This window comes from Trachymyrmex cornetzi, unplaced genomic scaffold (genome assembly GCF_001594075.2).
Source record: "Trachymyrmex cornetzi isolate Tcor2-1 unplaced genomic scaffold, Tcor1.1 scaffold983, whole genome shotgun sequence".
NCBI classification, from domain to species: domain Eukaryota; kingdom Metazoa; phylum Arthropoda; class Insecta; order Hymenoptera; family Formicidae; genus Trachymyrmex; species Trachymyrmex cornetzi.
The window spans coordinates 113,976-140,476 of NW_017300337.1; the positions used below are offsets into that span (position 1 = coordinate 113,976).

A 26,501-nucleotide genomic window follows, 5' to 3' on the forward strand; every position below is an offset into this window, starting at 1 on the left:
TTTAAGCGGGGAGCACAGACTCTTGCATAACGCATAACACGTAATGCATGAGAATATGTACCAATCGAAGTTTTCCGTTTCTTTCCCTTCCATGTAATAGAGAACTCTGGTTGGTTCAATTTCTTATGCCTCATGTGTTATGCGTTATGCAAGAGTCTGTGCTCCCCGCTTTAACATTGTGTACGATTCAACTGGAACAAAATGTGTACGCTGTGCACGGTTGAGATACGTTTCAGATTGAGTTAGATTAAGGCCGCGGTCCGATACACGCTCACAACGCTTAAAAATCATTTCATCCTTGTTGTTTGTCAAATGTTAAACGAAGACAAATAATGCTCATGAGCGTTGTCAGCATGATTCGGACCACGGCCTAAATGTACCTTTTTCCGCCTGTACAAAAAAAAAGTAAAAGTACCAGCCATTCAACGTCTTCCAACTTCATTTATAGCCGCCGCAATTAGTAACATGTAATTGTCACTACAAAACACAAGCTTACACAGCCCTTTGCTGAGTACAGATGTGTAGTGTTATGTCGACGATAACAGACAATTGGAACACAACTTGTGTCGCCGTGTGCACGAAAGTGTTTAGGGATATTGCAATTGGAAAGCACCCCCATGGTGTGCTCAGTTTGCAAGCATCTCTTTCTAAATCTCCGCCGTCTCTGTCTATGAATGTCACATAAGATTCAAAGGCCAACTGTGAAACGTGAAACAGGGGGCGGTATTCAGTTTGTTTTTATTTTAAAACTGTCTTAACCAATGTCTTAAGATGCTAATACAGTCCTCAGACTGACTTATGATGTTTTAAGACTGTACTTAAGATAGCTTTAAATGTAAAAATCGATTATGAATACTGCCCCATGTTATGCATTTCATAGTTGGTAGCCCTTGAACCTTATGAACAGTCCATAGACAGAGGGCAGAGATTTAGAAAGAGACACTGTCCAATTGCACACACCATATTATTCTTCCACCATGGATTAAAGTCATAAAACTGAATTACAAATTTGTATAGCAATAAAATTACAAGTTTTTGATCTTTTAGGATGTCTTTAATTATACAATCATAAAACAATACTTGAAGACTCTATGAAAATTCTCTAACTACGAAAATCCTCATTTTGTGTCAGACCTTTGGCTGTACATAATATGTACAACTTTTTATTGTAGCAAATATACTAGCCATTGTTTACATCATGTTGAACTTGGTCCAATTGTACTTCTTCCTTTTTCTCTGCATGATCATCACAATTTTCATTTATTACAGACTCTATTGAAATATCAGCATTATCATTACTATCATTGATTGCAGCCTCAATATTATGTTCTGGATTAGGATCTCGATTTTCTTCACCCTCTTCTAGTAAACGTGGAGCTTCTACAGTATGTAAAGATGAAGATGCTTCAAAGTTTTGTGAATGTTTGTTTAGCCCTATCTGAACCTCTATTATATTTAATTCTTCAACCAATGTTTTTTCTCTTTTTTCAATTTCCTCTGAAACAATACAAAAAATACACATTTATAAACGCATAAATATACACATACATGAATTTACATACAATAATAAGATCGTTCTTTGTTGTTGTATTGCATTAAACTTTCTATCTGACTTTTACCAAAGTTCAAACATTTATTTCATTTTAGATACAATGTATAAACTAATTTAGCTATGAAGAACAGTTCTAATATTTATGAGATTACTAACCATGAAGTTCTTTCGTGGACTGCGCTAATAACATGTCTGTTTGTGGGTGTTTACGCTTTGGTATATAATAAATAGAAGGTTGTGTGTGTGTTTTAATAAATAAAGCAAGAGGTAACTGTGCGTTGCGCCAATCTTGAAATTGTCGACTACGTGCAAGCTTTGCTTCCAATGCTCGCACTTCAGCCAATTGCCGTTTTCGTGACAAAAACAATTGTTGTCTTTCTTTTCGCAATTCTTCTTTTTCTCGTCTTCTAGCTTCTTCTACTCTAGCTTCCACTTCTGCTTTTTTATCTTCCTGCAAATGAAACATTATACTTCAAAGATATTAGAAAGTTTGCGGGTTATCGCCGTGTTTTCATCCATTGCTAATGCCAACATTTCATGAACCTTACCAGGTTCATGAAATGTTGGCATTAGCAATGGATGAAAATATAGTGACAACTCGCAAACCTTCTGGTATCTTTGAGATTATACCTGTGAAAGCCTAAAAAGCATTATACTTCATGATAAGTTACTTTAGATTAAATTTAAATATATCCTACCTTTGCTTTGAGTTTAGTTTCCTCTTGTCTAAATTTTTGTAAAGTACCTAAAAGTGCACCAAACATTCGTTTATTTCTTTGTCGACTACGCTCATCTGTTCTTTCTCGTCTAATAACTTCTTGACGTGAAGGAATTTCTCGAGGAGTAGCTATTACTCTGGATGATACAGCAGGCTTAATAACATCAAAATACATATTAGTTAGGTAATTACAGCATAATCACTTAAAAAATCAATAAAATTAGACTTATTTGACGCGTTTTTGCATGAAAAAGAATCTGGAAGAAATAAACGTCGCTCTGCCCCGCGAACTGAAATATTAAGCGTTAAAGTTAACGACTATTGAGATTTGGAAATCTGTCGCAGCCATGAAATACTACGATGCAAGCATGCGTGTGGTAAAAAATTCGCTAATTTAAAACAAGTTCTCTGTTCTAAAACACAAATTTATGATTTTAAAACAAAGTCTCTGCTTTAACAACAAATTTACTACTTTATAAACAAATTCATTGATTTAAAAAAACGAATTTACTACTTTAGAAACACAAATTATTTTCTTATATTATTTTTGTGTTTTGAAAACAGTGTAAATTTGTTTTTAAAATAGTAAATTTGTGTTCTATTCTATCATTTTTTCAGCATTTTTCCAGTATTTTTCCAACATTTCTGAAAAAGTTGCTCCATAGAGAGTCTAGCCACAAAAATTTCGAACCGACAAGCACGCAATTTTATCCAACGATATAAGTAAATGGTTATATTTATATGCTGGAAAAATGAATACTTATCGAACAATTATTTATTAATAATGAATTTCTTTTTATACGTATAGAAATTCAATTTCGATAATCGTGTATTTAATGTATATGTACAGACGAACAGTAATGCATCCCAATAATTCTGATTGATTTGATTCCCATTCTATTACTTTTTCAAGATTCCATTTTCCGAATTTCCGATTGTCATGGGACAGCATCCTGAAGCATTATTTTAAGTATACAAAAATGCGGGAAACTATCGAGAATACTATAACCTATGTGCTTTGTAATCTATTTGTTTGGTTTCAACGGTTTATATTGAAATTAAAAATAATGATTATATAATTAATAAATGTTAATACCGGAGAGACGTTCATACGTACTTTAACCCTTTGAAGCATACATTTTTTTTTACGTAGAATTCAGTTGAAATTTGTTACTCGGGGGGTTTTCGGGGTCGTTGATTACGAATCTGACCTCAGATTTTCGAAATTCAAAATGACGGATCCAAGACGGACAAAAAATTAAACAATTTTGACTTCGGATTTGTAATAAGCGATCCGAAAAATCTACTTGACCCCATTTTACAGTCCCAGAACTAATGTTTTAATTTTTTGTCCGCCATCTTTGATCCGCCATTTTGAATTTTGAAAATCTGAGGTCAGATTCGTAATCAGCGATCCCGAAAATCCCCGAGTACCCAATTTCATACCGATCAAGTAAATTTTTGCTTTTCGGTTCGTCATCTTGGATCCGCCATTTTGAATTTTGAAAATCTGAGGTCAGATTCGTAATCAGCGACCCAAAAAAACCTCCCGTACATTATTTTCAGCTAATTAACTATTGTTGATTAGTCACAATCACATTTATTGTTAAAAAGGGATCAATTTTTCCAGTTTGTTTATTTATAAAATACATTTCGTCAACAATAGGAATGCTTTCACGTTTTTTTTTAATAACAACTGATGTTCTACAAAACCGATAATGTTCATTTCATTGTAGTAATATGTAAGAAACTGTGTTAAAAACAAAAACTGAGGTTAAAAGGTGTCATATATGTATGACACTATGCCGCAAAGGGTTATAAGAATTCGTTTCTTTTATTTCAAAGCTGTATTTGTATTTGTTTCTTCTACTATTACCGTTACAAGATCTATATTCTTGTCTTCATAAATGTATAACTACAAGATTTTTGAAAAATCTTTATTGCATGTATTAATGCCACGTTCGTCTTCATATTAATATGAATTATTCCTTCAATGTCTTTTTAGGAATATGTATAAGATCGAGTTATTTGTAGGTTACGTTCAATAATACAACGCTTCCAACGCTTCACGATTGATCCACTTGTATAATATTGGCAATGTTAGTAGCGCTAATGGATCACTCTATCGGAAATATTTGTAATGATAGCATCTGAAGCGTTTGAAGTGTTTAGTGAATTGCACCCTAGTATTCATGGACTACAAAAAAGCGTTTAACACGATAAATTAATGTTAGGGATTCCGCACAATAAAAGGAACAAGGAACAAAGAACAGAGAATAAGAATTGCAACCTATCAGAAATCATGTATTGTGGAATACAGTTTCTAATAGGTTGAAATTCTTATTCTCTGTTCTCTGTTCCTTTCATTGTGCGGAGCCCCTTAAGATGCTGGAAGTACTAGCAGACTGTAGAATAGACCACCACTGACTCGAGAATAGACCCATACACTGCAGTAATCAAATATGTGTATGAGAATACCACAGCAAGTGTCAAGCTCCATAAAGACATTGATAAATTCCATATAGAGATGGGAGTGTCGTCAGAGCAACACTACCGCCCCAAAGATATTTATAATCCTGTTGTAATGTACAGAGTGTCTCAGAAATAAGGTAGGAGCCGCATTGGGGGCGTAGAATGGATCAAGTGGAACAAAAAGTCTGATACCATTTTGAGATATTCGCTGTAGTTTTTCAGTTAAAAAAGGAAAACGTATAAGCCAATGTGCGGTGAAGTTGCGTCGTGCGAATTCGTAGCACGGCCCACTGCCGCCGCTGTCGAGTGAGGCGCGATGGGCCGTGCTACGAATTCGCATGACGTAGCTTCACCGCACATTGGCTTATACATTTCCTTTTTTAATTCAAAAACAGCGAATATCTCAAAATGGTATCAGACTTTTTGTTCCCCTTGACACATTCTACGCCCCCAATGCGGCTTCTACCTTAATTCTGAGATACCCTGTATATGAAAACGTATAAACTGGGACACTCTTGGCATAAATATAAATGGTGAAATGCTCAACCATTTAAGATTTGCAGACGACACAGTTCTAATCTCTGAGTATATTGATGACGCCAAAACAATATGCTGTAGAGAACAAATAAAGTCTTGTAAGAAATAAGCGACAACACGAGAAAAATATCAGGACACTCTGCAAGTTAACTTCTTTTGTAAAAGAAAAAACGTCGGCGTCGTACTTTGTGTCTAAGGCGGCGTCATGTGAGAAACGTCGATCAAACAATAGCCGCGACATCTGAAAGGCAATGATGCGATGAATTCTAGCACTTGCAGCATGGTTAATAGCATGAAGAGGGCATAGGCGGACACACAACGCATGCGCAAGTGTATATGGATATGGACTCATCGTAGTGTACGTGCCTTCTTATACTTTCTGGAATTCGCATCACTGCTGAGACTGCTACGAGATGGCGTTGTAATCGATCTAGCGATCTTTGCCGACATCTTTGATTTTCGCCGATTTTCGCGTATAGGGGGCAGTCCTCGAGCAGTCAGCGAGTCAGTTTCATAAGGGTGAAAGTGGGATCAGGAAAGGGGAAACAGACATGGCGGATGTGTCAGATGAGTGTGGGGATAAAATTTGCGTTTGCGCTTGCAAACGGCTCGGAACTGAATCCGAAGTGTGGCGATAATGGCTGACCGGTTACGAACCTTAAACCACAATGCACCAAAGCAACCGGCCATTGTTCTATTGTGCTTCCATAACGCCATCAACCGCTATCAACGTACGACCAAAGGCATAGAGAATGGACCGCGCGATCCGTATCTAAGTAATGTATCGAATGTGGTCGACAATAATGAGAGAGAGGGACCGTGGGAGACGGCCAATCTCCCTATCATTCTCTCTCCCATTACACCATTGAATGGAAAGAGATAGAAATGGCCGTCTGATATGGTTCCTCTCTCTCATCCCTATGAACCATTTTGACACACGGATCGCGCAGTCCATTATCTATATCTTTGCGAACATTCAGGACGACTGTTACCAACGTCGATTAACTTAATCGACGGTTAACTCAATCAGCAGAATTACTATTATAGATAGGAGATTTTCATTACTTTTATCACAGTCAAGTATAGGAACGTAGAGAAAGACGTATATCACGAAGAGATGAGGTTAAGAACGATATAGTCTTGCTGTTGACTACACTGCTGATTGAGTTAATCGTCGATTAAGTTAATAGACGTTGGTAACAGTCGCCCTCAGAGAAGAACTGACGTTATTTGTCATCATTCTGATATCAAAATGATGCCTTTAATGTCCTTTTGACAACAAAATGACTGCAAATAACGCTCGCTCTCTCTCTTTCTCCCCCTCTCTCCCTCCCACCTCTCTCTCTACCTAGGAATGTGTAGGTTTATTGCGTCGCATGCTCCAACACATACACATGTATAGGATATTAGTTCTTTGTAGAGATGGGTATAGCGGAATATTATACTGTTTCAAAACATTAGGAACAGTCACTCTAATGTTCCGTTCATTTGTTCCGCTCTTTTAGTAAGATGGCGCAGCCCTACAAGTCATGAACGTTCCATTCACTTTGACCGGATTCTTTTACTGACCAAAAATTCGAAACGCCATGAAAAAAATTAACGAAACTAGAGATGTACTGTTCAGAGATATTTCGTTCACTTTGAATGGATCCTTTTACTTTTTTACTAATCTGTGGCTCGTTAAGTACGTAGTACATAGATCACATTGCGCATCCCCTTCCCTCCAGAAAGAATGGTTGTGTTCGGCAGACTCAATTGTTGCGGAACGGATCCGTGAGCGCTCGCTGTTATTGGTGTATTCTTTCAGATCATCCAATCAACATTCCGACGAAGCAAAATCCATCGGAATCCTGTTTTCTGATTGGTTGCAGAGCGTCATACGACGCACATCGGATGCAGCGTGAATCCAGCAACAGACTAGTAAAAGGATCCGTTCGCAGTGAACGAAATATCTCTGAACAGTACATCTCTAGTTTAGTTCATTTTTTCCGTGGCGTTTCGAATCTTTCGGTCAGTAAAAGGACCCGTTCAAAGTGAACGGAACGTTTATGAACGACACATCTCTAGTTCTCTGCCAGACCACTTGATGCGCGATGATTATTCTCCGTTTCCATCACTCAACACAGAGCTTGCGTTTGTCTTTGTATATGTTCTGTAGTCAGTTTATAAAAACGATCCAAAGGGATCACATTGTACGAGTATTCAGTCTATACGCGTCTTGTGCATTAAAAAGCGTTGTAAATCAAAGAAGACGAGCATTTTCTCACTTCGATCCCTGCACCGTCAAAGAACCAACCATCCTAACATTCCTACAGATATAAGCATTGACGGAAGTTACATAGAGCAAATGAAATCTTACAAATATTTAGGCCACGAAATACGTATCAGTAAAGACGACCAAACATGTGAACTTTTGCGGAATAGATTTGACGTGGACTGTCTTCAAAAACCTAAGACGTATATTAAAATCACAACTCCCAATGTGACATTCTTGAACAGGTAGGAGTCAACACGCACACGCGCGCGCGTACACATACATACATACACAATGACGTTCCGACCAGTCAAACTCCACACAGTTCATATTGGGAAGAAATACAACCATAATTTGAGTTGACAGCAGTAACTTAAATTCGGAAATAACTCAGCGAAAAATTATCGTATCAAGCTCGATAAAAAAGCGATTTAAAGATACAATTCTATACTTCCATGTACGTGTTGCCCCATTAAGCTGTGACATCTAATTCATACCATGCACCATCGCAAATTTGGACTTTTAATTATTACTTTTTTTGTATTTTCTCATTTTATTATCCGCCATTTTGAAAGTAATAGTACAATTCTCATTCAAAGATTCTTAAAGTATTTCAAACTTCATTTTGCATTTGTAAACATATTTTTATTCCTTATTTACCAAGTTATGCTCATTTGAAATTTGGAAAAATTTTCTTAAATTTTTAATGTTTTGCCGTTTTTTTTTGGAGTGAGTGTAAAAAGATTTATTACACAAATTAGACCTTTAAATTTAAATATCTCGGAAATTATAAGAGACCACACCAATTTTTTGCAACTCAAGTTTATTAATATTTTCGTAAACTGTCACGTTTTGACATAATTTATACTATTCTGAATTAATCCTTCATGGTCACTTAAAGTTTAGGGGACCCTAAAAAGGTGTGAAGCTTTATATTTCTAAGTTTTTTTTGAAATAGGACTTAAATTGCCATTTATCCGAAGTTTAAGATACCGTTTTTGCACCTTCAATCGCATGTTGTTCCTTAGACATCAATCTTTGCGATTTTTCAAAATATATATGTTATAATTAAAAACTTTAAAAAGCCATTGTATTTTCATATTCTATAATGTTTAAAGTATCTTCAGTAATTTTTGTGATTTCAAAGAACCGAAGTTGTAAATACGGCAATCAATTAAAATATTGAGGTCATTTTGCCCCCTGTGATCAACATACAATTTTCAAGAGGTGTGATAACGAAGGGTTAAGGCTTTAGCACAAAGATGGTCGTAACTGAGTCGTAAAACGTGAGTCGTAGTCGTGTGTCAACGTACAATGTTTTGATCAATCTACATCTACGATTTACGTTCCACAACTCAGTTACGGTCTTCTTTTTTTGTGCTTAGGCTTTTAATGGGAGGAGTATACTATTACCACAATTTATTAAAATTTATACGTTATCTAGAATGCTCTTCGTCCCTTATTGATACCTGTCAAACAATTGTGAGTGCAGAGAAAGGATTTTCGGTCGCTTGAAACAATACGACTAGAGAGAGAGAAGGACAGACGTTCTCTTGCTGTCTCGTTCGCTCTCAGCGCGCCGAAGGCGAGCAAACGGACATGGGCTCGTGTTTGCGTGTATGGCTACCGGTTATGCCAGGCCGCCAACTGGTGACGCTGATCGCGTGCCTAATTCCTACTGTTGATTCTGTATCGTCATCATCAATGCGGAGTTTTTAGTTGAGTACTCAGGAGCTATCCTGAAGTCGTCTGTATTACCGACTAAACCATACAATTTTTGTATAATAATTTTTTTTCCTCTCTTACTGATTCGAAAATCCTTTTTCGGGATTAAAGTATACGCATTAATACGTGTCTGTGAGATGGAGTCTATGCTGAGAACGACAAAATATTTCGAAATTGAGATCTTTTTTACCATTTCTTAGCAGTAATGCGAATTCTAGCCCGCTTGCAACAGGCGATGAGTTCATATCCATGTATACTTGCGCATGCGTTGTGTCCGCCTATGCCTCTTCATGCTATTAACCATGCTGGAATTCGCATCACTGCTTCTTACAATGTTAGTCCAATACGGTGCACAGTGGGAAAAAAGGTTCACTTTTTGGACAAAAATCGACTAACAGTATAATTCTTAACAGATTTTGATGTTTTTTTTTAATTATTCGTTATAAAATTTCTTATATCGTAGAACTGTTAACTTTTTGATATAAAGCTGAAATTCAGAATGGCCGGTAAATATAATCTGTTTTGAAAATGCATTTACGACGTCTACAGGCAGGGTTGGTAGAAAACATATTCTAAGTATTAAACACATAAAATATAAACAAGTTTAAAGAGTTAAATAAAAAAGTGTTAAAAAATAAAAACGAAGATTAAGTAAAAAAATAAAAAAATATAAAACAAAAAAACGAAAAAAAAATAAAATAAAAAGAAAAGACAAAAAACCAAGAAAATACTCAAAAAAATAAAAAACAAAAAATACACAAAAAAACAAGAAAACACGTTTGGAACATGTTTTCTACCAATCCTGCCTGTAGATGGCATAAATGCTTTTTCAAAACAGATTATATTTAACGGCCATTCTGAATTTCAGCTTTATATCAAAAAGTTAGCAGTTCTACGATATAGGAAATTTTATAACGAATAATTTAAAAAAAAAAACATCAAAATCGGTTAAGAATTGTACTGTCAGTCGATTTTTGTCCAAAAAGTGAACCTTTTTCCCCACTGTGCGGCGCTCCAGAGTTGTCATGTCGTGACATTTGCTTCATATAAAAGCTGTGGAATCTGTACTTACGAAATAGTAGTCCATAGACTAGTATTATAGTTTGCACGGAGTTCTTAAAATTGGATTTGAACGTCTAATTAAAACATAACTGTTGTAATACACAAAAATTTATGTGTATGTGTAGCATGCGTGAATGAGATACTAATGTAATGATATATCAATGACACATAAATCCTCTGTGTGTAAGTGCCACTTTTAATATGACTAATCGTTTTTAGGATCCCCTTAAAAGTATTCATATAACATCATTCGTGGCAAATGGGCATCAGAAGTTTATATAATCTGGATTTTTGCAAGGGGGGGGGGGGGGGAGGTGTCACTATAAAAAAAAATTATTTTTAATTAATTATAATCATTATTCATTAAAAATCACAAAAATTTAAAAGTTCATGTAAAAATTTAAATTAACTGGAAAAAAAAGAAATATCAGATGGCTTCAAAATAGCACAGCCGCGGTTCTAATATTAAGAAGCATTAAAAATCATAGACAAAATATTTATTATTTCTAAGATGATATACGAAGTGTAACAATAAAGTTTCAAAATTAAGTTTCAAAATGACACTGTTGATTTTTTTTTTATCGCTGTGTAGTCTGAATCTTCTACCTGCATACGAATTTAAATTATTTCAGTTATTATGAAGTTGGTTCGTATAAAGACGTATTTAAATCCCACGTTAAGAGAAAAATAGAACGCAATTTAGAGCTAAGTTATGACATTTCGTCGAAAAGTAATGAATCATCAACAGATATTTATAAAAACCAGAATTTTTCTCAAAAATGTTATCATTCATTACTCTAAATTGCATTTCATTTTTCTTATAACACGGAACACAATATTTTGACATTTGGGACAAGCTCAGATAGTAACGTATTTATCTTGTTGCTTGCAAATAAATGTATTGCTACTAGAATTGCTGCAGCTAAGTCTGTATTTGTTGGCAAATCAATGCCTTCATGATTGATAATTTTAGGTAGCTACTTGCCAATAACTTTAAAATCTTTATCATCAAAATGCATGCTGTTGTTGTCATGTTGCTATAATAATTTAGGATTACACGTAAATTGTCGACAATGTGAGATAACTTTGATACTACTATTTTGCTATGAAACTGCTGGCAATACATACATATATACATTGTTGCCTGTATTCAGCGTATTGCTATAATATTGATATATTTGAAATCAGTGAAGATAAATATACAGATAGTTGCCAATATCATAAGCGCTCACGCTTGGTTATCTAGAAACTTGAACGATGACTGTACACTTGACAATTTACTTTTTTCATGTAGGAGATTCAGTTTATTTTTGAATCTTTATTGTCACTTCTCATGCGTAAATAAATTACCTTGGTAATATTATCGTCTTCATCAGCACTATCATCTGCAGTAGATGGAACACGTGCACTTAATCGACTAAAAACTGTTTTTGGTTCTGCATTAGAACCTTGCCAACGTCGTTTGCCTCCTGCTAATTCATTATTCATGAACTCTGTTATAGCTCTTCGACGATCTTCTTGCAATAGTCGTTTTTGAGGTATTCTAGAAAAGAATAAATCAAACTAAAGGTTTGTTTTGTTTTCTGTTCCTCAATGATTGCACTAGTTCAAGAAGTATACACTAAACCGTTTAAACCAGAAACACAATGAAAAGCATAGGCAATAGGAACAGGAAGTAACAAATTTCAATCTATCAAAAACCATATATACTAGAATGGACGCTTTATGATAGATTGAAATCTCTTATTCCCTGTTCCTATCGCTTGTACTTTTTATTGTGTTTCCAGCTTTATTGTTTTCAAAATTACGTCAGCGATATCACCGACGAGATACTATTAGGCTGCATCCGAGAATATACGCCGAATGTCTTCAGGTATCAATTTATCCTTATTTAACATTCGGTAAACAATAAAGGTAGAATAGATACTTGGAGCAGAGTAGATAAGAGATGTTTTTTTTTAAGAATAAAACATTGTTTTTTTTTGTCTCTTAAAGATGTTTTTAATGTTTCATATTTGATTGTGAAACAGTATTATAAAAACGATGTTTAAACATGTCAAAAACATCGCTTAAGCATGTTTTAAACAGTTTAAAATATGATTTTTATCAATTTAGAGGCACTCGGTGCGTATTCCCCAGACACATCTTTAAAGACGGCTGGCGGTGGGCAAAATTTGTGACTATCAATAGAGTTCCGGGGTTGGGGGATAATCGAAGAACAATGACATTATTGACAATTGATATAAATTTGCGATTATTGACATAAATATTTAAATAATACATTATTAAATTCACGATTTTTTATTACATAAATGCTGCATAAATAAGTATATATACTTGTAATACTACAATATCTTATACATTGCTATAAAATTACAATTTTTTTCTCCACAGTTATCATTTCTATTGATAATAAAATTTGAACAATAACAATAAAATTAGTTTTTAAATAAAAATCGTCTGTTATTCGGTTTTAAACATATATATTAGGTGTACAACTTTGCTTCCGTCGTTTTTTTCCCGAAATTCGAGGCTTTATTGTAAAAAAAACTGGTTATGCATTTATGATACAAAGTATTGTCCATCGCTGGCCACTTTCTCCCATCTTTTGGGCAGCATACGAATCCCGCGTCGAAAAAACTGGTCATCTTTTGAGGTGATCTACGAATTGATCCAATTTTTTACTTCTTCATAAGACCGGAAGTGCTGGTCAGCCAGACCGTATGCCATTGATCGAAACAAATGATAATCAGAGGGAGTAACGTCTGGAGAATACAGAGAGTGGGGTAGGATTTCCCATTTCAACGTTTCCAAGTATGTCTTGACCACTTTCGCAACATGGGGTCGAGAATTGTCATGTTGTAAAATCACTTTATCGTGTCTCTCGTTTTGCGGCCATTTGTCTTTCAATGCTCGGCATCAATTGCGTACGATATCGATCGCCTGTGATTGTTTCAGTCGGTTTTAACAGCTCATAATACACTACGCCGAGCAGGTCCCACCAAATACAGAGCATGACCTTGGAGCCGTAAATATTCGGTTCGGCCGTCGACGTGGAAACATAGCCGGGAATTCCCCATGATTTTCTGCGCTTGGGGTTATCGTAATGAACCCATTTTTCGTCCCCAGTCACAATGCGATGCAGAAATCCCTTCCGTCTTTGCCTTTCAAGCAGCTGTTCACAAGCAAACAAACGCCGTTCAACATCTCTCGGCTTCAACTCGTACGGCACCCAATTTCCTTGCTTCTGAATCATTCTCATGGCTTTGAGGCGTTTTGAAATGGCTTGTTGAGCCACTGCCAATGATCGTGCCAATTCTTCTTGATTTTGACACGAGTTTTGAGCAAGTAATGCCTCCAACACTGCATCTTCAAAAACCTTCTCTCTTCCACCGCTATGCCGGTCTTCGACGTCAAAATCACCGTTCTTGAAGCGTTGAAACCACTCACGACACGTTCTTTCACTAATAGCGGCCTCACTATAAGTATTTGAGAGCATTCGATGAGCCTCAGCCGCAGATTTCTTCATATTGAAGCAGAAAATTAAAACCTCCCGCAAATGACGAGAATTTGGCTCGCAAACTGACATTTTCAATCGAAAATAACTTTATGATGCAGACACAAATCGACTAATGTTTCTATGAGGTTATGTTGACAGACGCCCAAGTTTATTGTATGACGTCTATGATTTATATAAATTCACAGTTTAATTGAATTACAGACTCTTTGTGTTAACAAAACAAATAACAAAAAATTAGTATCCAATCGATGGCTGTACAGAGTCAACCGCAGTTATTAGTTGCGCAAATAAATAAAAATTATAAAAGAGATATAAAATTTATAACTTAATAATACATGTTCGAACGTTTCAATCCCTTATTCGGACCATCATCAGCGACAATATTTAACGTTAGAAATAAAGATGTTAGTAAGCTTGAATATCTATACATTCTTCCTTGTATTCCAACTGAGGTAAATCCATCACTTAGTAGAGTGACAGACAACTAAATTTACTTTGAAAATTGAAAAGTTGTCTGTGAAACGATAAACAATATATCCAATAATTATTAATTAACGAATAAAGAAAAATAACCAGAAAAAAATATACCTTTTAACTAAATCATTGTAAGAATGGCTTACCTCTGTTGGTCGACAAAAACAAAATTCCACAATCAAAAACACAAGTACAAAGCAATATGTGAGATTATCAAATTTCGTCGTTAAGATGTCAGTGACTAACGAGATATAAAAATGTAATGAAGGCTGTTCGCTTTAACCGCAATACATATAGTCATGATTTTAAGATACAATATTGTTTGTCAACTTATGTAGAATATTCGCATAAGACTGATCGAGACCTTCGGTATCTGTTTGTAAATTAAGACCTTTCTTTTGTGATTTAATATTGAGCATTTCAGATACTAAGCGTTTTTGATAAAAATTTTCGCAATCTAAAATCTCTACATTACACCAATCGAAATCGTGACTGTGTTCCAATCTATGGTCAGTAATAACCGATCTAGAAGATGTATTCCACCTAATATGACTACGGTGTTCGTTGATTCTAGTTTTTAATTTCCTTTTTGTCTGTCCCACATAAGTTGAATCATAGTCATTACATTTAATTTTATACACAACATTTCTTTTTGATTCTTTTGGAAGCGGATCTTTATGGACTTTGATGAAATTATTCATTTTATTAATACTAAAATATGATAATCTGAAATCCTTTCCATTAACAGTATTCTTGAATTTGTCTGAAAAACCCTCAATGTAAGGTATTGTGAACCAATTTATCTTGTTTCGTAAGGTGTTATCATTATTACAATTTTGTTGCCTGGGATTAATTATTATTGAGTTGATTCTTTTTTTGATATTTTCAAATATGAATTTTAAAGGAAAATCATTAAGTAACAATGTATCAATAATTAATTTTAAATTTTTCTTATGGAAATCTGGATGTGAAAGTAACAATGCCTTATCAACCAAACCATAGATTACACCCATCTTTTGTGAAATGGGATGTTGAGACCCATTGTAATTTTTTACAATTTGACTGGTTTCAGAAGCCTACATACTCGGGCAGAATTTTGAACTTTTGGTCTCAACATCCCATTTCACAAAAGATGGGTGTAATCTATGGTTTGGTTGATAAGGCATTGTTACTTTCACATCCAGATTTCCATAAGAAAAATTTAAAATTAATTATTGATACATTGTTACTTAATGATTTTCCTTTAAAATTCATATTTGAAAATATCAAAAAAAGAATCAACTCAATAATAATTAATCCCAGGCAACAAAATTGTAATAATGATAACACCTTACGAAACAAGATAAATTGGTTCACAATACCTTACATTGAGGGTTTTTCAGACAAATTCAAGAATACTGTTAATGGAAAGGATTTCAGATTATCATATTTTAGTATTAATAAAATGAATAATTTCATCAAAGTCCATAAAGATCCGCTTCCAAAAGAATCAAAAAGAAATGTTGTGTATAAAATTAAATGTAATGACTATGATTCAACTTATGTGGGACAGACAAAAAGGAAATTAAAAACTAGAATCAACGAACACCGTAGTCATATTAGGTGGAATACATCTTCTAGATCGGTTATTACTGACCATAGATTGGAACACAGTCGATTTCGATTGGTGTAATGTAGAGATTTTAAATTGCGAAAATTTTTATCATAAACGCTTAGTATCTGAAATGCTCAATATTAAATTACAAAAGAAAGGTCTTAATTTACAAACAGATACCGAAGGTCTCGATCAGTCTTATGCGAATATTCTACATAAGTTGACAAACAATATTGTATCTTAAAATCATGACTATATGTATTGCGGTTAAAGCGAACAGCCTTCATTACATTTTTATATCTCGTTAGTCACTGACATCTTAACGACGAAATTTGATAATCTCACATATTGCTTTGTACTTGTGTTTTTGATTGTGGAATTTTGTTTTTGTCGACCAACAGAGGTAAGCCATTCTTACAATGATTTAGTTAAAAGGTATATTTTTTTCTGGTTATTTTTCTTTATTCGTTAATTAATAATTATTGGATATATTGTTTATCGTTTCACAGACAACTTTTCAATTTTCAAAGTAAATTTAGTTGTCTGTCACTCTACTAAGTGATGGATTTACCTCAGTTGGAATACAAGGAAGAATGTATAGATATTCAAGCTTACTAACATCTTTATTTCTAACGTTAAATATTGTCGCTGATGATGGTCCGAATAAGGGATTGAAACGTTCGAACATGTATTATTAAGTTATAAATTTTATATCTCTTTTATAATTTTTATTTATTTGCGCAACTAATAACTGCGGTTGACTCTGTACAGCCATCGATTGGATACTAATTTTTTGTTATTTGTTTTGTTAACACAAAAATATCTAATAAATCATAAAACTAATAAATCATAAAATTAATACTATATTATGTTTCTTACTTTTAGTCATTTAAATTTTAACAGTCACGCAAACTTCAGTGAGACCGGCAGTCTTTAACAATAGGAGTATCTTGTCGATGAGGCAATATTAAGTCTGTTCTTTTTAGCTAAAGTTCTTGCACGATTCATCTTTCTTCCTTTTCTCTCCACGTTGGAGACAAAGAGAAAAAATAAACCATGCAAAAAGTTCAGCTAAAAAGAACGGGTCTAGTGTAAGCGCTTAATAGTCCGGGAACTAGTGAAGATTTTCCCTACGTAATTTGATACCGACTGAAAATTATTGTGCTGTTAGTCTGAGGCGTCGTCTACAATACACGGAGTAAGAAGAGTAAGAAATTGACCAATCACAGTCGATTATTCTTCTCACATTCGACTGTGATTGGTCAATTTCTTACTCTTACTTCTTACTCCGTGTATTGTAGACGACGCCTAATGAACCTTCTACAATAAGCTATTAATAATAAATCAGAAGTCAGAAACTAAAAATTGACCAATCACGTTCGTCAATTTTTAACTTCTGACTTCAGATTTATGAGTAATGGCTTATTATAGAAGGCCCATTAATCTAGATAGTGGAGAGGAGAAAAGTTAATGTCTGGCTGTTCGGATCGGTCACGATACGGAAACGCACTCCGTCAGAGTCGTTAAAAATCCCGATGCACAAACGTCATTTGATATCGCCTGAAACTGCTTTAGATAGTAGTGTGAACACCAAAAAGTAGTAACAATACCTTGCTGCGCAAGTCGCTCGGCTACGGGTCAAACATGTAATAAAATAAGGTGCCCTTACATTATTTGATACCGGATAATCTTTTTTTGAAGAATAAGTTTATAAGAAAGGGGTTTTCAGTCACCCATCAACGTTTTATAAACGTTATTTTAGTTATTAAAAATTTAGAAATTATGTGCCAATAATTTTATGTGAAAATGTCAATCTAATAGTCTTCCCTTGTATTTCTGAATTAGATTTTACAGATACTGCAGATATTGAACTCGATTTTGCAGATAATGGTATCAAATCACATAGGCTGCGTTCAACCTAAGCTCGCAACCATAGACATAATAAGAATAGATCGAGCGTGTCCTCTACTTTGGTATGAAGATCAGGGAAGAAAGGACAGAGCAGATATTAGACAGAAAGCAAGATATTCACACCTTACTTCCCTTCCCCACTCTTTCCTAATCAGAAAGAGAAAGCTACACGACATCCATTGTCCGTCCTTTTTTACCTAGTCTTCACGTTTCAAACCTCATGCTCGGTCTATTCTTATACAAAAACAAAATAAAGCATACAGCCACGACGCCAGGTAATATTTGCGCAAGTCGATTTATTAGATTACACTAACATATGAAATTAAACGTTTCGGTCACTATTTTTGACCATCACCAGTAATTGTATAACTAACATCAATTTTTACCATTACAAAATATATGTCGTGAAATAATCTTATTAATTTTAATTGATTTGTTACAATGAATTATTAAAATTGTCTGAGTCGCTTATTACAAACTATGTCTCGTTCTATACTCTTCAAAGGAATATAATTTTGATTCGTCCTGATTTTATAATAGTGTTCCAAAAATTATTATAAGAAGATCTCAATCAATCATCATATTATAAAAAATCAATTCCCATATTACAAAAAATTCACCATAGTAACTATATTAATTCTAACAAAAAGTTGATTTTGAAAAATATTAAAGAAACTTATAAATTCATATCAGACCATCCAAATTTATTAATTACTAGAGCGGATAAAAGAAATACGACGGTATTATTAGATGTTGATGAATATAGGGGAAAAATGCTTGATATATTATCTGATGTAGAAACTTATACAGAAGTAAATAAGAATCCGATAAATAGACGACTGGAAATCGCGCTTTTTTGCATAGATGGATGAGCAAGGGTTATATTGATCAAATTACTTATAAAAGATTGTACAATTCTAATGATATTTTATCGAGGTGTTATGGGCTCACAAAAGTACATGAGAGTGGCAACCCTCTAAGAATTATAGTGAGTTATATCAATAGTTAGTTTTCTCTTTTTGTTAGTTTCTTATCTAAAAGATATTTTGGAGAAGAGTTATTATAAGAACTTTGGTTATGTAAAAAACAGTTTTGATCTTGTGAGCAAACTTAATGGTATGCCTTTGGAAGAAAAGTATCAAATAGTTTCTTTCGATGTCGCACGATGTATACTAACATATCATTTGACTTAGTGATGAGAAGCATAGAGAAAAGATGGGATTATATTAGTAGTAACACGTCTATACCTGTTTGTGAATTTATGATAGCTGTATCCTTTATATTAGAATCTACCTTTTTTAAATTTGACGAACGTATTTTTAAGCAAATTTTTGGTCTTCCTATGGGATCGCCTCTTTCTTCTCCAATTGTTGCAAATTTAGTTTTGTAGGATCTGGAGAATGATATTTTTAATTCGCTGAGTATTTATATTCCATTTTATATTACCGATATGTTGACGATATAATCCTTGCTGCTTCAATAGACGATATAGATCAAATTTTGACTAAGCCCGGATCCTCATACAGGCAACAGCGCTTTGACACGCTAATTGGTGAAAAGCCGGTTGTGGGGGTAAAATTTACCCCCATCACCCGTTTTTCACCAATCAGCGTTCGGTGTCAAAGCGCTGTTGCCCGTATGAGGATCCGGGCTAAGTTTAATTCATATAGACAATTAGACAGAATTTTATTCCTATCTCATCCTAAATTCCATAAAAAAATATCATATCTTTGATCAATACATTGTGTAACAATGGGTACGCAAAAGAATTTTTATTCTCCATAATTAATGATAGATTAAAATCATTTTCGTTTAAAAATAATTTTGATAATATTAAAAACAGGAATCCGGTAAACGGTGACACATGCAAGAAAGAAAGATATTTTGTGGTACCATATATGAATAATGTGTCTGAAAAATTCAAAGTTATAGCAAAAAAATTTGATTTTAAAATTGCACATAAACCGATTAATAAATTAAACAAGATAATTAAAACGGGTAAAGACAAGCTGAAAAAAGACGAATTATCTAATGTGGTGTATGAGATTAATTGTGCTAATTACAATGTTTCTTATGTGCGACAGACGAAAAGACAACTTAACACGCGAATAAAAGAACATATTAATATAAAAAGGCTAATATAAAAAAGCCTGTAAATACTCTGTCTGTAATTTCTCAACACCAATTAGAAATGAATCATAAATTTAATTGGACTAATGTTAACATTTTAGATTGCGAACAGTCATTTTATAAAAGAATAATTGCTGAAATGATATATATAAAAAGACAAAAAGAGGGAATCTCTCCAATAAACAAAGTGACACTGAACGGTTCCCAGAGATTTTTCTTTCTATTATCAACAAATGTTCCCCCTCGAATTACATCTCCTTCTCCGAATAACTTTGTCTCCTTCCAAATAATACACATGTTAAAAAAAAATTTGTATAACTCCGATCTCTGTCTATTTATCGCTGTTAAGGGGATGCTAAACCGATTATCCAACTCAATAAAGGTCGATAGTACAGACTTTTTAAATTCCAAATTCGATAATAGTGGTGACATCTTTGATTTAGTTTTTACATTATATTATATAATAAATATCATTCTGTCTTACTCAAACGCATACATCTGTTCTTATCTAACATATGTCAGCACCATCTATCGCAAGACCGCGCAACTACTGCTACACGGAATTTCGGCTCTGTTGACAGTCCCAGTCTTCGCAAAGCATCTGTATACACGTATTTTCTATTCGGTGGAAATATTTCTTTTCTGGACTTTCAATCTTAGTTCGGGTGGCACCCAGTTGGACACGGCTCAATTGGACACGAACCACTCACAGCGCTTGATACTACAAAGCTCCTAAGCACCGGTCGTTGTGATTGGTGGTGTCCGATCGAGCCGTGATCAATTGGGATCACCCCTCTTAGTTCTACACACTCGGTATCGTTCCTTTCAATAATGTGACCTCAGCTGCACACTTATTTTCAAGATATGGACTCTAAAACTCTTATATCAAGTAAATATATATCTGAGTTGACAGCTGTACGAGCCAAAAGTAAGTGAATTTTTAACGAATCTTAAACTTTTTTTCGATTTTCTCATGAAATCCAGTGCAGCTGAGGTTCTGTTTGTGCGTACTTTAATTTAAGCAATAATACTTTTGCAATCCGTACATCCAATATAGAGATTTTTCATCGAATGGAAATGTGGTAAACCAGGAGGCTTTAGCATCGCCTTAACAAGGAAGGTTTTCTTTCCATGATCTAAATCATCATAATTTTGTAAGATGACACGATCGTTGCGGTGACTAATATAAGTATGTTATTTAACTTATACCATGCTGTTTGAATGTACTTTAGAATTTATATAATATCAATATCTTTATTTTAGACCGTATACGTGAGAAACACAATCAATACTAGAAATTTAAAATGCCTATTACGGTCGAAGCTGGATTTTCGTTGCTTAAATAATTCAATCTTGAATTACTAATATGCCTTGGTGGTCTAATGGCTTAGGACGCTCGTACGAAATACAAGAGATTCGGGTTCAAGTCCCGACCGAGGTAATATTTTTAGCAATAAATTTATTAACAGTTTTTAACATATTAACATCTTTATAATATATGATGCTTAATGGTAGCATCAAATTATTAAATTGCTTGTCAATTTAGTTCGCGATTACTAGAGTAGTTTTAATTGCGTTTATTTAGTCCGGAAAAATAATTCGGCGCGCAGTTTGAAAAAGACTACAATATGGTATATATGCAAGTACATATATAGTGTATATTAGTAATTCAAGATTGAATTATTTAAGCAACGAAGATCCAGTTTCGACCGTAATAGGCTTTTTAAATTTCTAGTATTGATTATATAATATCTGTCTGTTAAAATAGCTTTGGGAAGTTGTATTTATGCACACAACATTTCAAGAAGTTGAGATCTTATAATAATTTTTGGAATACTATTATAAAATCACGACGAATCAAAATTATATTCCTTTGAAGAGTACAGAATGAGACATAGTTTGTAATAAACGACTCAGACAATTTTTTAATAATTCATTGTAATAAATCAATTAAAATTAATAAGATTATTTCACGAGATATATTTTGTAATGGTAAAAATTGATGTTAGTTATACAATTACTGATGATGGCCAAAAATAGTGACCGAAACGTTTAATTTCATATGTTAGTGTAATCTAATAAATTGACTTGCGCAAATATTATCTGGCGTCGTGGCTGTATGCTTTATTTTGTTTTTGTTTTATAAAAATTTTAGCCACTTTCTTAATCTTAATTTTAGTTTATTCTTTATAGGCCTGTTCTTTTTGGCTGAACTTTTGTACCAGTTCATCTTTCTTCCTCTTCTTTCTTCCTGGTGAGAAAAGGAAGAAAAATGAACTGGTGCAAAAGTTTAGCCAAAAAGAACAGATCTATTATGTCTGTGCTCGCAACACTCGTGAGCATCGTTTGTCCTTGTTTGACATTTTATAAACAAGGATGAAATGATTCCATGAGCGTTGTGAACGTTAAGTGGAACGCAGCTATAGAAAGTCAGTACCTCCCAGACTATAATGTATACAAGTTCAGCCACATAAAACAGAGTTTGTACAAATAGTGCAAATAGTGCAAAGTCTATAAATAATCTAAAAATAGATAAATGATACTAAGCCTACATACGAAAATATTTCACACCATCATTGTCTTCATTATTAAGAATAATGGAATCATATAATATATTATAGAACCGTATATGTGATAACACAAACTATAGAAATCAAAGCTTTAAACGGTCTAGCTGGATCTTAATGCTTGTATGATTTTTATGTGAATTTATATACTACGTATGTAGTCCCCAGAAACGCGCGCCGAAATGATTTTTCGGTCTTGAAAACGCTAACTCTATTAAACTACCGCAGTAATATTACGAATATGCGAAGAATATTACTAAGGCTTCGGTAATCTAAAGGCTTAGGACGCTCGCACAGTATGCAAGAGATCCGGGTTCGACTCCCGGCCGAGGTAATATTTTTCGTAATAAGAATTAATTATTTACAGATTTTAGTATGTTATTCATCATTATTAAGATTGTTTCAAAGATGCGAATAAGCATCAAAAATTTGTTAAATTGCCAGTCAATTTAACTCGTGATATTACTGCGGTAGTTTAATAGAGTTAGCGTTTTCAAGACCGAAAAATCATATCGGCGCACGTTTCTGGGGACTACATACGTAGTATATAAATTCACATAAGAATCATATAAGCATTAAGATCCAGCTAGACCGTTTAAGGCTTTGATTTCTATAATAATGGAATCATATTAATCTTTCTATCTTCATCACACGAATCTAATATTTCTATATAAACAGTAGGTTTGTTTTTTATTGCTGAACTTTCTGAACGAATGTAATAAATGTATATTGTAGTGTTCTTTATTGCAAAATTTGTATCAATGGCTGTTCTTTATTGCAATGTAGGAAAATTCAGTGGCTGTACTAGATTGAGTCAGTACAAGCGGTGCAGGTCACTTAGAAGTGGCTGTATTCAGCGAAACACAACTCTTACATATATACATTATTAATAATATTGTCTAAATGTAATAATATATGTCATCTATATTTTTTACCATCATTATCTTTAAGATTGTGAAAATAGTGGAATTGCAATTACATCTTATTCATTAGATGAATTTAATAATTCTAACAATACATGAATCATGTCCATCATGACTGCACTATACGGTTTTTATTGCCTATTTATACTATGCTCTTGCTCAGTTCTAGTTCAGTTCAATTCTAGTACTATTCTAGTGCTGCAATAAAAAACAAACGTAATCTGGAACACCATTTTATCTCTCTTGTACTAGAATATTTTTTATTTCTTGCCTATACACTTCCTCGTCAGTTTTGAGGTCTGTTTTCTGAGGCTGAACAAGTGTACACTTTTGGAACTCAAAGTGAAATAGGTGTATGGTTGATATTTGTCGAAAGCAAGAAAGAGAGTTCTAGTGCAGTTTAGTGCAGAAACAGACCATTTATTTACACTAATTCAATTCAGTGCAAAGGTCTGTTTTCTGTGACTGAACTAGTTAGGTACAGTACCCTCCATAAATTTGGGAACACCCTACGTTTTACAGGAAAGCCATTACATTACAGCGATCTATACATGTTTTTGGTTTAAATACTTCGTAAGACGTCTAAATGACGATAAACATTTATCTAGAACACCTATAAGCTTGTACATGCCGAGAATATGTTGGAAAATTATTTAACAGCATCGAAGCGCTCAAGATTGAATTTCGCGCTTTGGTTTATTGTTTATATGTATATTGTCACTTGTTTGGCAATGTCATACTTGTGTTCGTTGTATATACAGGTCATTTAATTGTAGTTTAACGGTTTCTATAAAAGTTGTAAACTATTTAAGTCGCAAGTTAATTTTAGACTCCGTAAAAATTGAAAAATGGCCTCGAAGAATTCAGATTTCATATAAATCGCATTTTAATTAAAAGCACGTTAAATAGCGTTATTAAATTTTTAATTGAAAAAAGATGAATAAAAGTACATACATACAGCCATTGACAAAATTATTAGGCACCCTTGCTTTTTCTAAATTTTTCACAACTGAATGTGCATAAGCTCTCTATTTGCGTGTTGTTTTCATGCTACTGACTTTGTGAGAAGGTTAAGCAACTGAGGCATATAAGTTTCTTAGAGAAATGATAATATGTATAATACAAAACTGTTTAGTGTGCATTTCGACTTCGAATAATACGGACGTTATCAGTCTTGTTTCGAGCAATTGCTAGGCAATTCTTTATCTTATTATTGTTAACATATTATCCGAGATTTCAAAATATGCCTAAAACACGCGAGTTGAGTGAAGGAAAACGGGCTCAGATTATTGTGTTGCATTCCGTAGGATTATCTCAAGTGCAAATAGCAAAAAAAATAAAATGCTTCTGTTGCGCAGTTCAAACTACAATAAAAAGATACTAAACAGTTTAAATCCAGATCTGGAAGAGGAAGAAAACGAAAGACTACTGCCAGAGAAGATCGATATTTAAAGCAAAATGCTCTAAAAGATCGTCGGCAAACGGCAAAAGAATTAACTGCTGCGTTAAGAAGAAATTGTTACATAAATAAGGTGCCTAATAATTTTGTCAATGGCTGTATGTCCGTTATAGATAACATATGTCTTTTTTCAATTAAATAATTATTTACAAACCTATAAAATGTTGAATGTTCCCAAACTTATGCAGGGTACTGTATATCTGATATTTATTGAAAGCAAGAAAGAGAATTCTAGTGCAGTCCAGTGCAGGAAACAGACCACTAATGCAATCCTCATACGGGAATAAAAAAAACAAACCTTAAATTACACGAAAGAAAACTATGCATGGCTTCCAACAAGCGACAATGCAACACAGTGATCATGTCATCTTTGTTTAACATTAACAACAAGGATATATTGTGCCACACTGTATCATTTGTGTCACTTGTTGAAAGAAACTACAACTGATAAAGAATGTATGAATACATTATTTAACATATACTTATATATAATAAAAATAATATAAATGTGATGATACAACATACAAATGTAAAACAAAAAACAAAAAAAAAATACAAATATAACATAAATAATACAGAAATAACAATTAGATAAAAGGAAGCTCATGACAGTAAAAATTACATATTGCAACACATAAATTGTTAAAATATTTCAAGAATTTTATATATATATTATAAAATGTTTTTAAAAATATTTAATAATTTAATATGAATAAACCTAGAAAAAAAATTAAAGATTTTTTAAATTAAATATAACCTAGACTGCAATGGACCACTTTCGCCATCAGGAAGATCACGGCCCAAAATTTTACGAATGCTGCGATCGAGACCACGAAGTCCATCGCGGGCAACTTCTAACTGTGCTTCTAATCTGTCGGCTCCCCATAACTCTTGACAATCTAATTTCCTCATTAGAAACTTCTACACTTAATAACACAGAAAACTAATTCCTTCAACAAAGAACCGAAATAATATCGATACCAGAGTTGATCGGAGATCAGAGAAATTTTCTGATCTTGCAAATCGTGAATTGGACATAGAGATTTAATAAGAGTAGATGAACATTATTGACCTCTGTCATGCTTCCGGCACACCAGCGCGATGTTCGTCGCGCGCGACACGCTGGGCTGCGTTCGAAAACATCACCCGGGTGTCACCATGGGTGCGTTCCGTTACTCGCATGATGCGCATAATGCATCGTTTATCTTTGTTGCTCACCAAATGTTAAATAAGGACAATGGATGCATCATTCACATCATGCGCGATACGGAACGCACCTCATGTATCATCTTAAGCTGGAAACACAATAGACACAGGAAATAGGCACAGGCAACAGGAAATAACGAGCCGTCCAATCAGAGCTCTGGGATATCATACCGAACTTATACCCCAAAGCTCTGATTGGACGGCCCGTTATTCCCTGTTGCCTGTGCCTATTGCCTGTGTCTATTGTGTTTCCAGCTTTAGGGCCTGCGCACAGTAGAGGAACAAGAATTAGATATTAAGATTTCAACCTATCAGAAATCGTGTATTCCGATGTAATCAGTTTCTGATAGGTTGAAATCTTAATATCTAATTCCTGTTCCTCTATTGTGCGCAGGCC

At 34.0% G+C, this 26,501-nt stretch overlaps 1 protein-coding gene across 2 annotated transcripts; it reads right to left on the reverse strand.

Moving 5' to 3' along the window:
* Nucleotides 1-1,043: 1,043 nt before the first annotated feature.
* Nucleotides 1,044-25,999, reverse strand: Pnn (desmosome associated protein-like protein pinnin). 2 transcript variants are annotated; one of them, XM_018521320.1, is made up of 5 exons: nt 25,971-25,999; nt 11,671-11,863; nt 2,251-2,424; nt 1,709-2,003; nt 1,044-1,497 (listed from the first exon to the last, which is right to left on the reverse strand). In XM_018521320.1, the coding sequence occupies exons 2-5, from the start codon at nt 11,806-11,808 to the stop codon at nt 1,181-1,183; spliced, it is 924 nt and encodes a 307-aa protein (XP_018376822.1). In that variant the 5' UTR covers nt 11,809-11,863; nt 25,971-25,999; the 3' UTR covers nt 1,044-1,180. The 2 variants fall into 2 exon arrangements, with proteins under 2 accessions (XP_018376822.1, XP_018376821.1); XM_018521319.1 differs by lacking the exon at nt 25,971-25,999 and adding an exon at nt 25,656-25,955.
* Between the last annotated feature and the right edge of the window lie 502 nt (nt 26,000-26,501).

Excerpts from the sequence above, each read along its gene's own strand:
- Pnn (XM_018521319.1), bottom strand. The coding sequence starts at position 25,810 with ATGAGGAAATTAGATTGTCAAGAGTTATGGGGAGCCGACAGATTAGAA. Across the intron at positions 11,864-25,655 it reads AGTGGTCCATTGCAGTCTAG|AATACCTCAAAAACGACTAT; the intron begins GTTATATTTAAT and ends ATTCTTTTCTAG. Across the intron at positions 2,004-2,250 it reads AAACTAAACTCAAAGCAAAG|GAAGATAAAAAAGCAGAAGT; the intron begins GTAGGATATATT and ends TTTCATTTGCAG.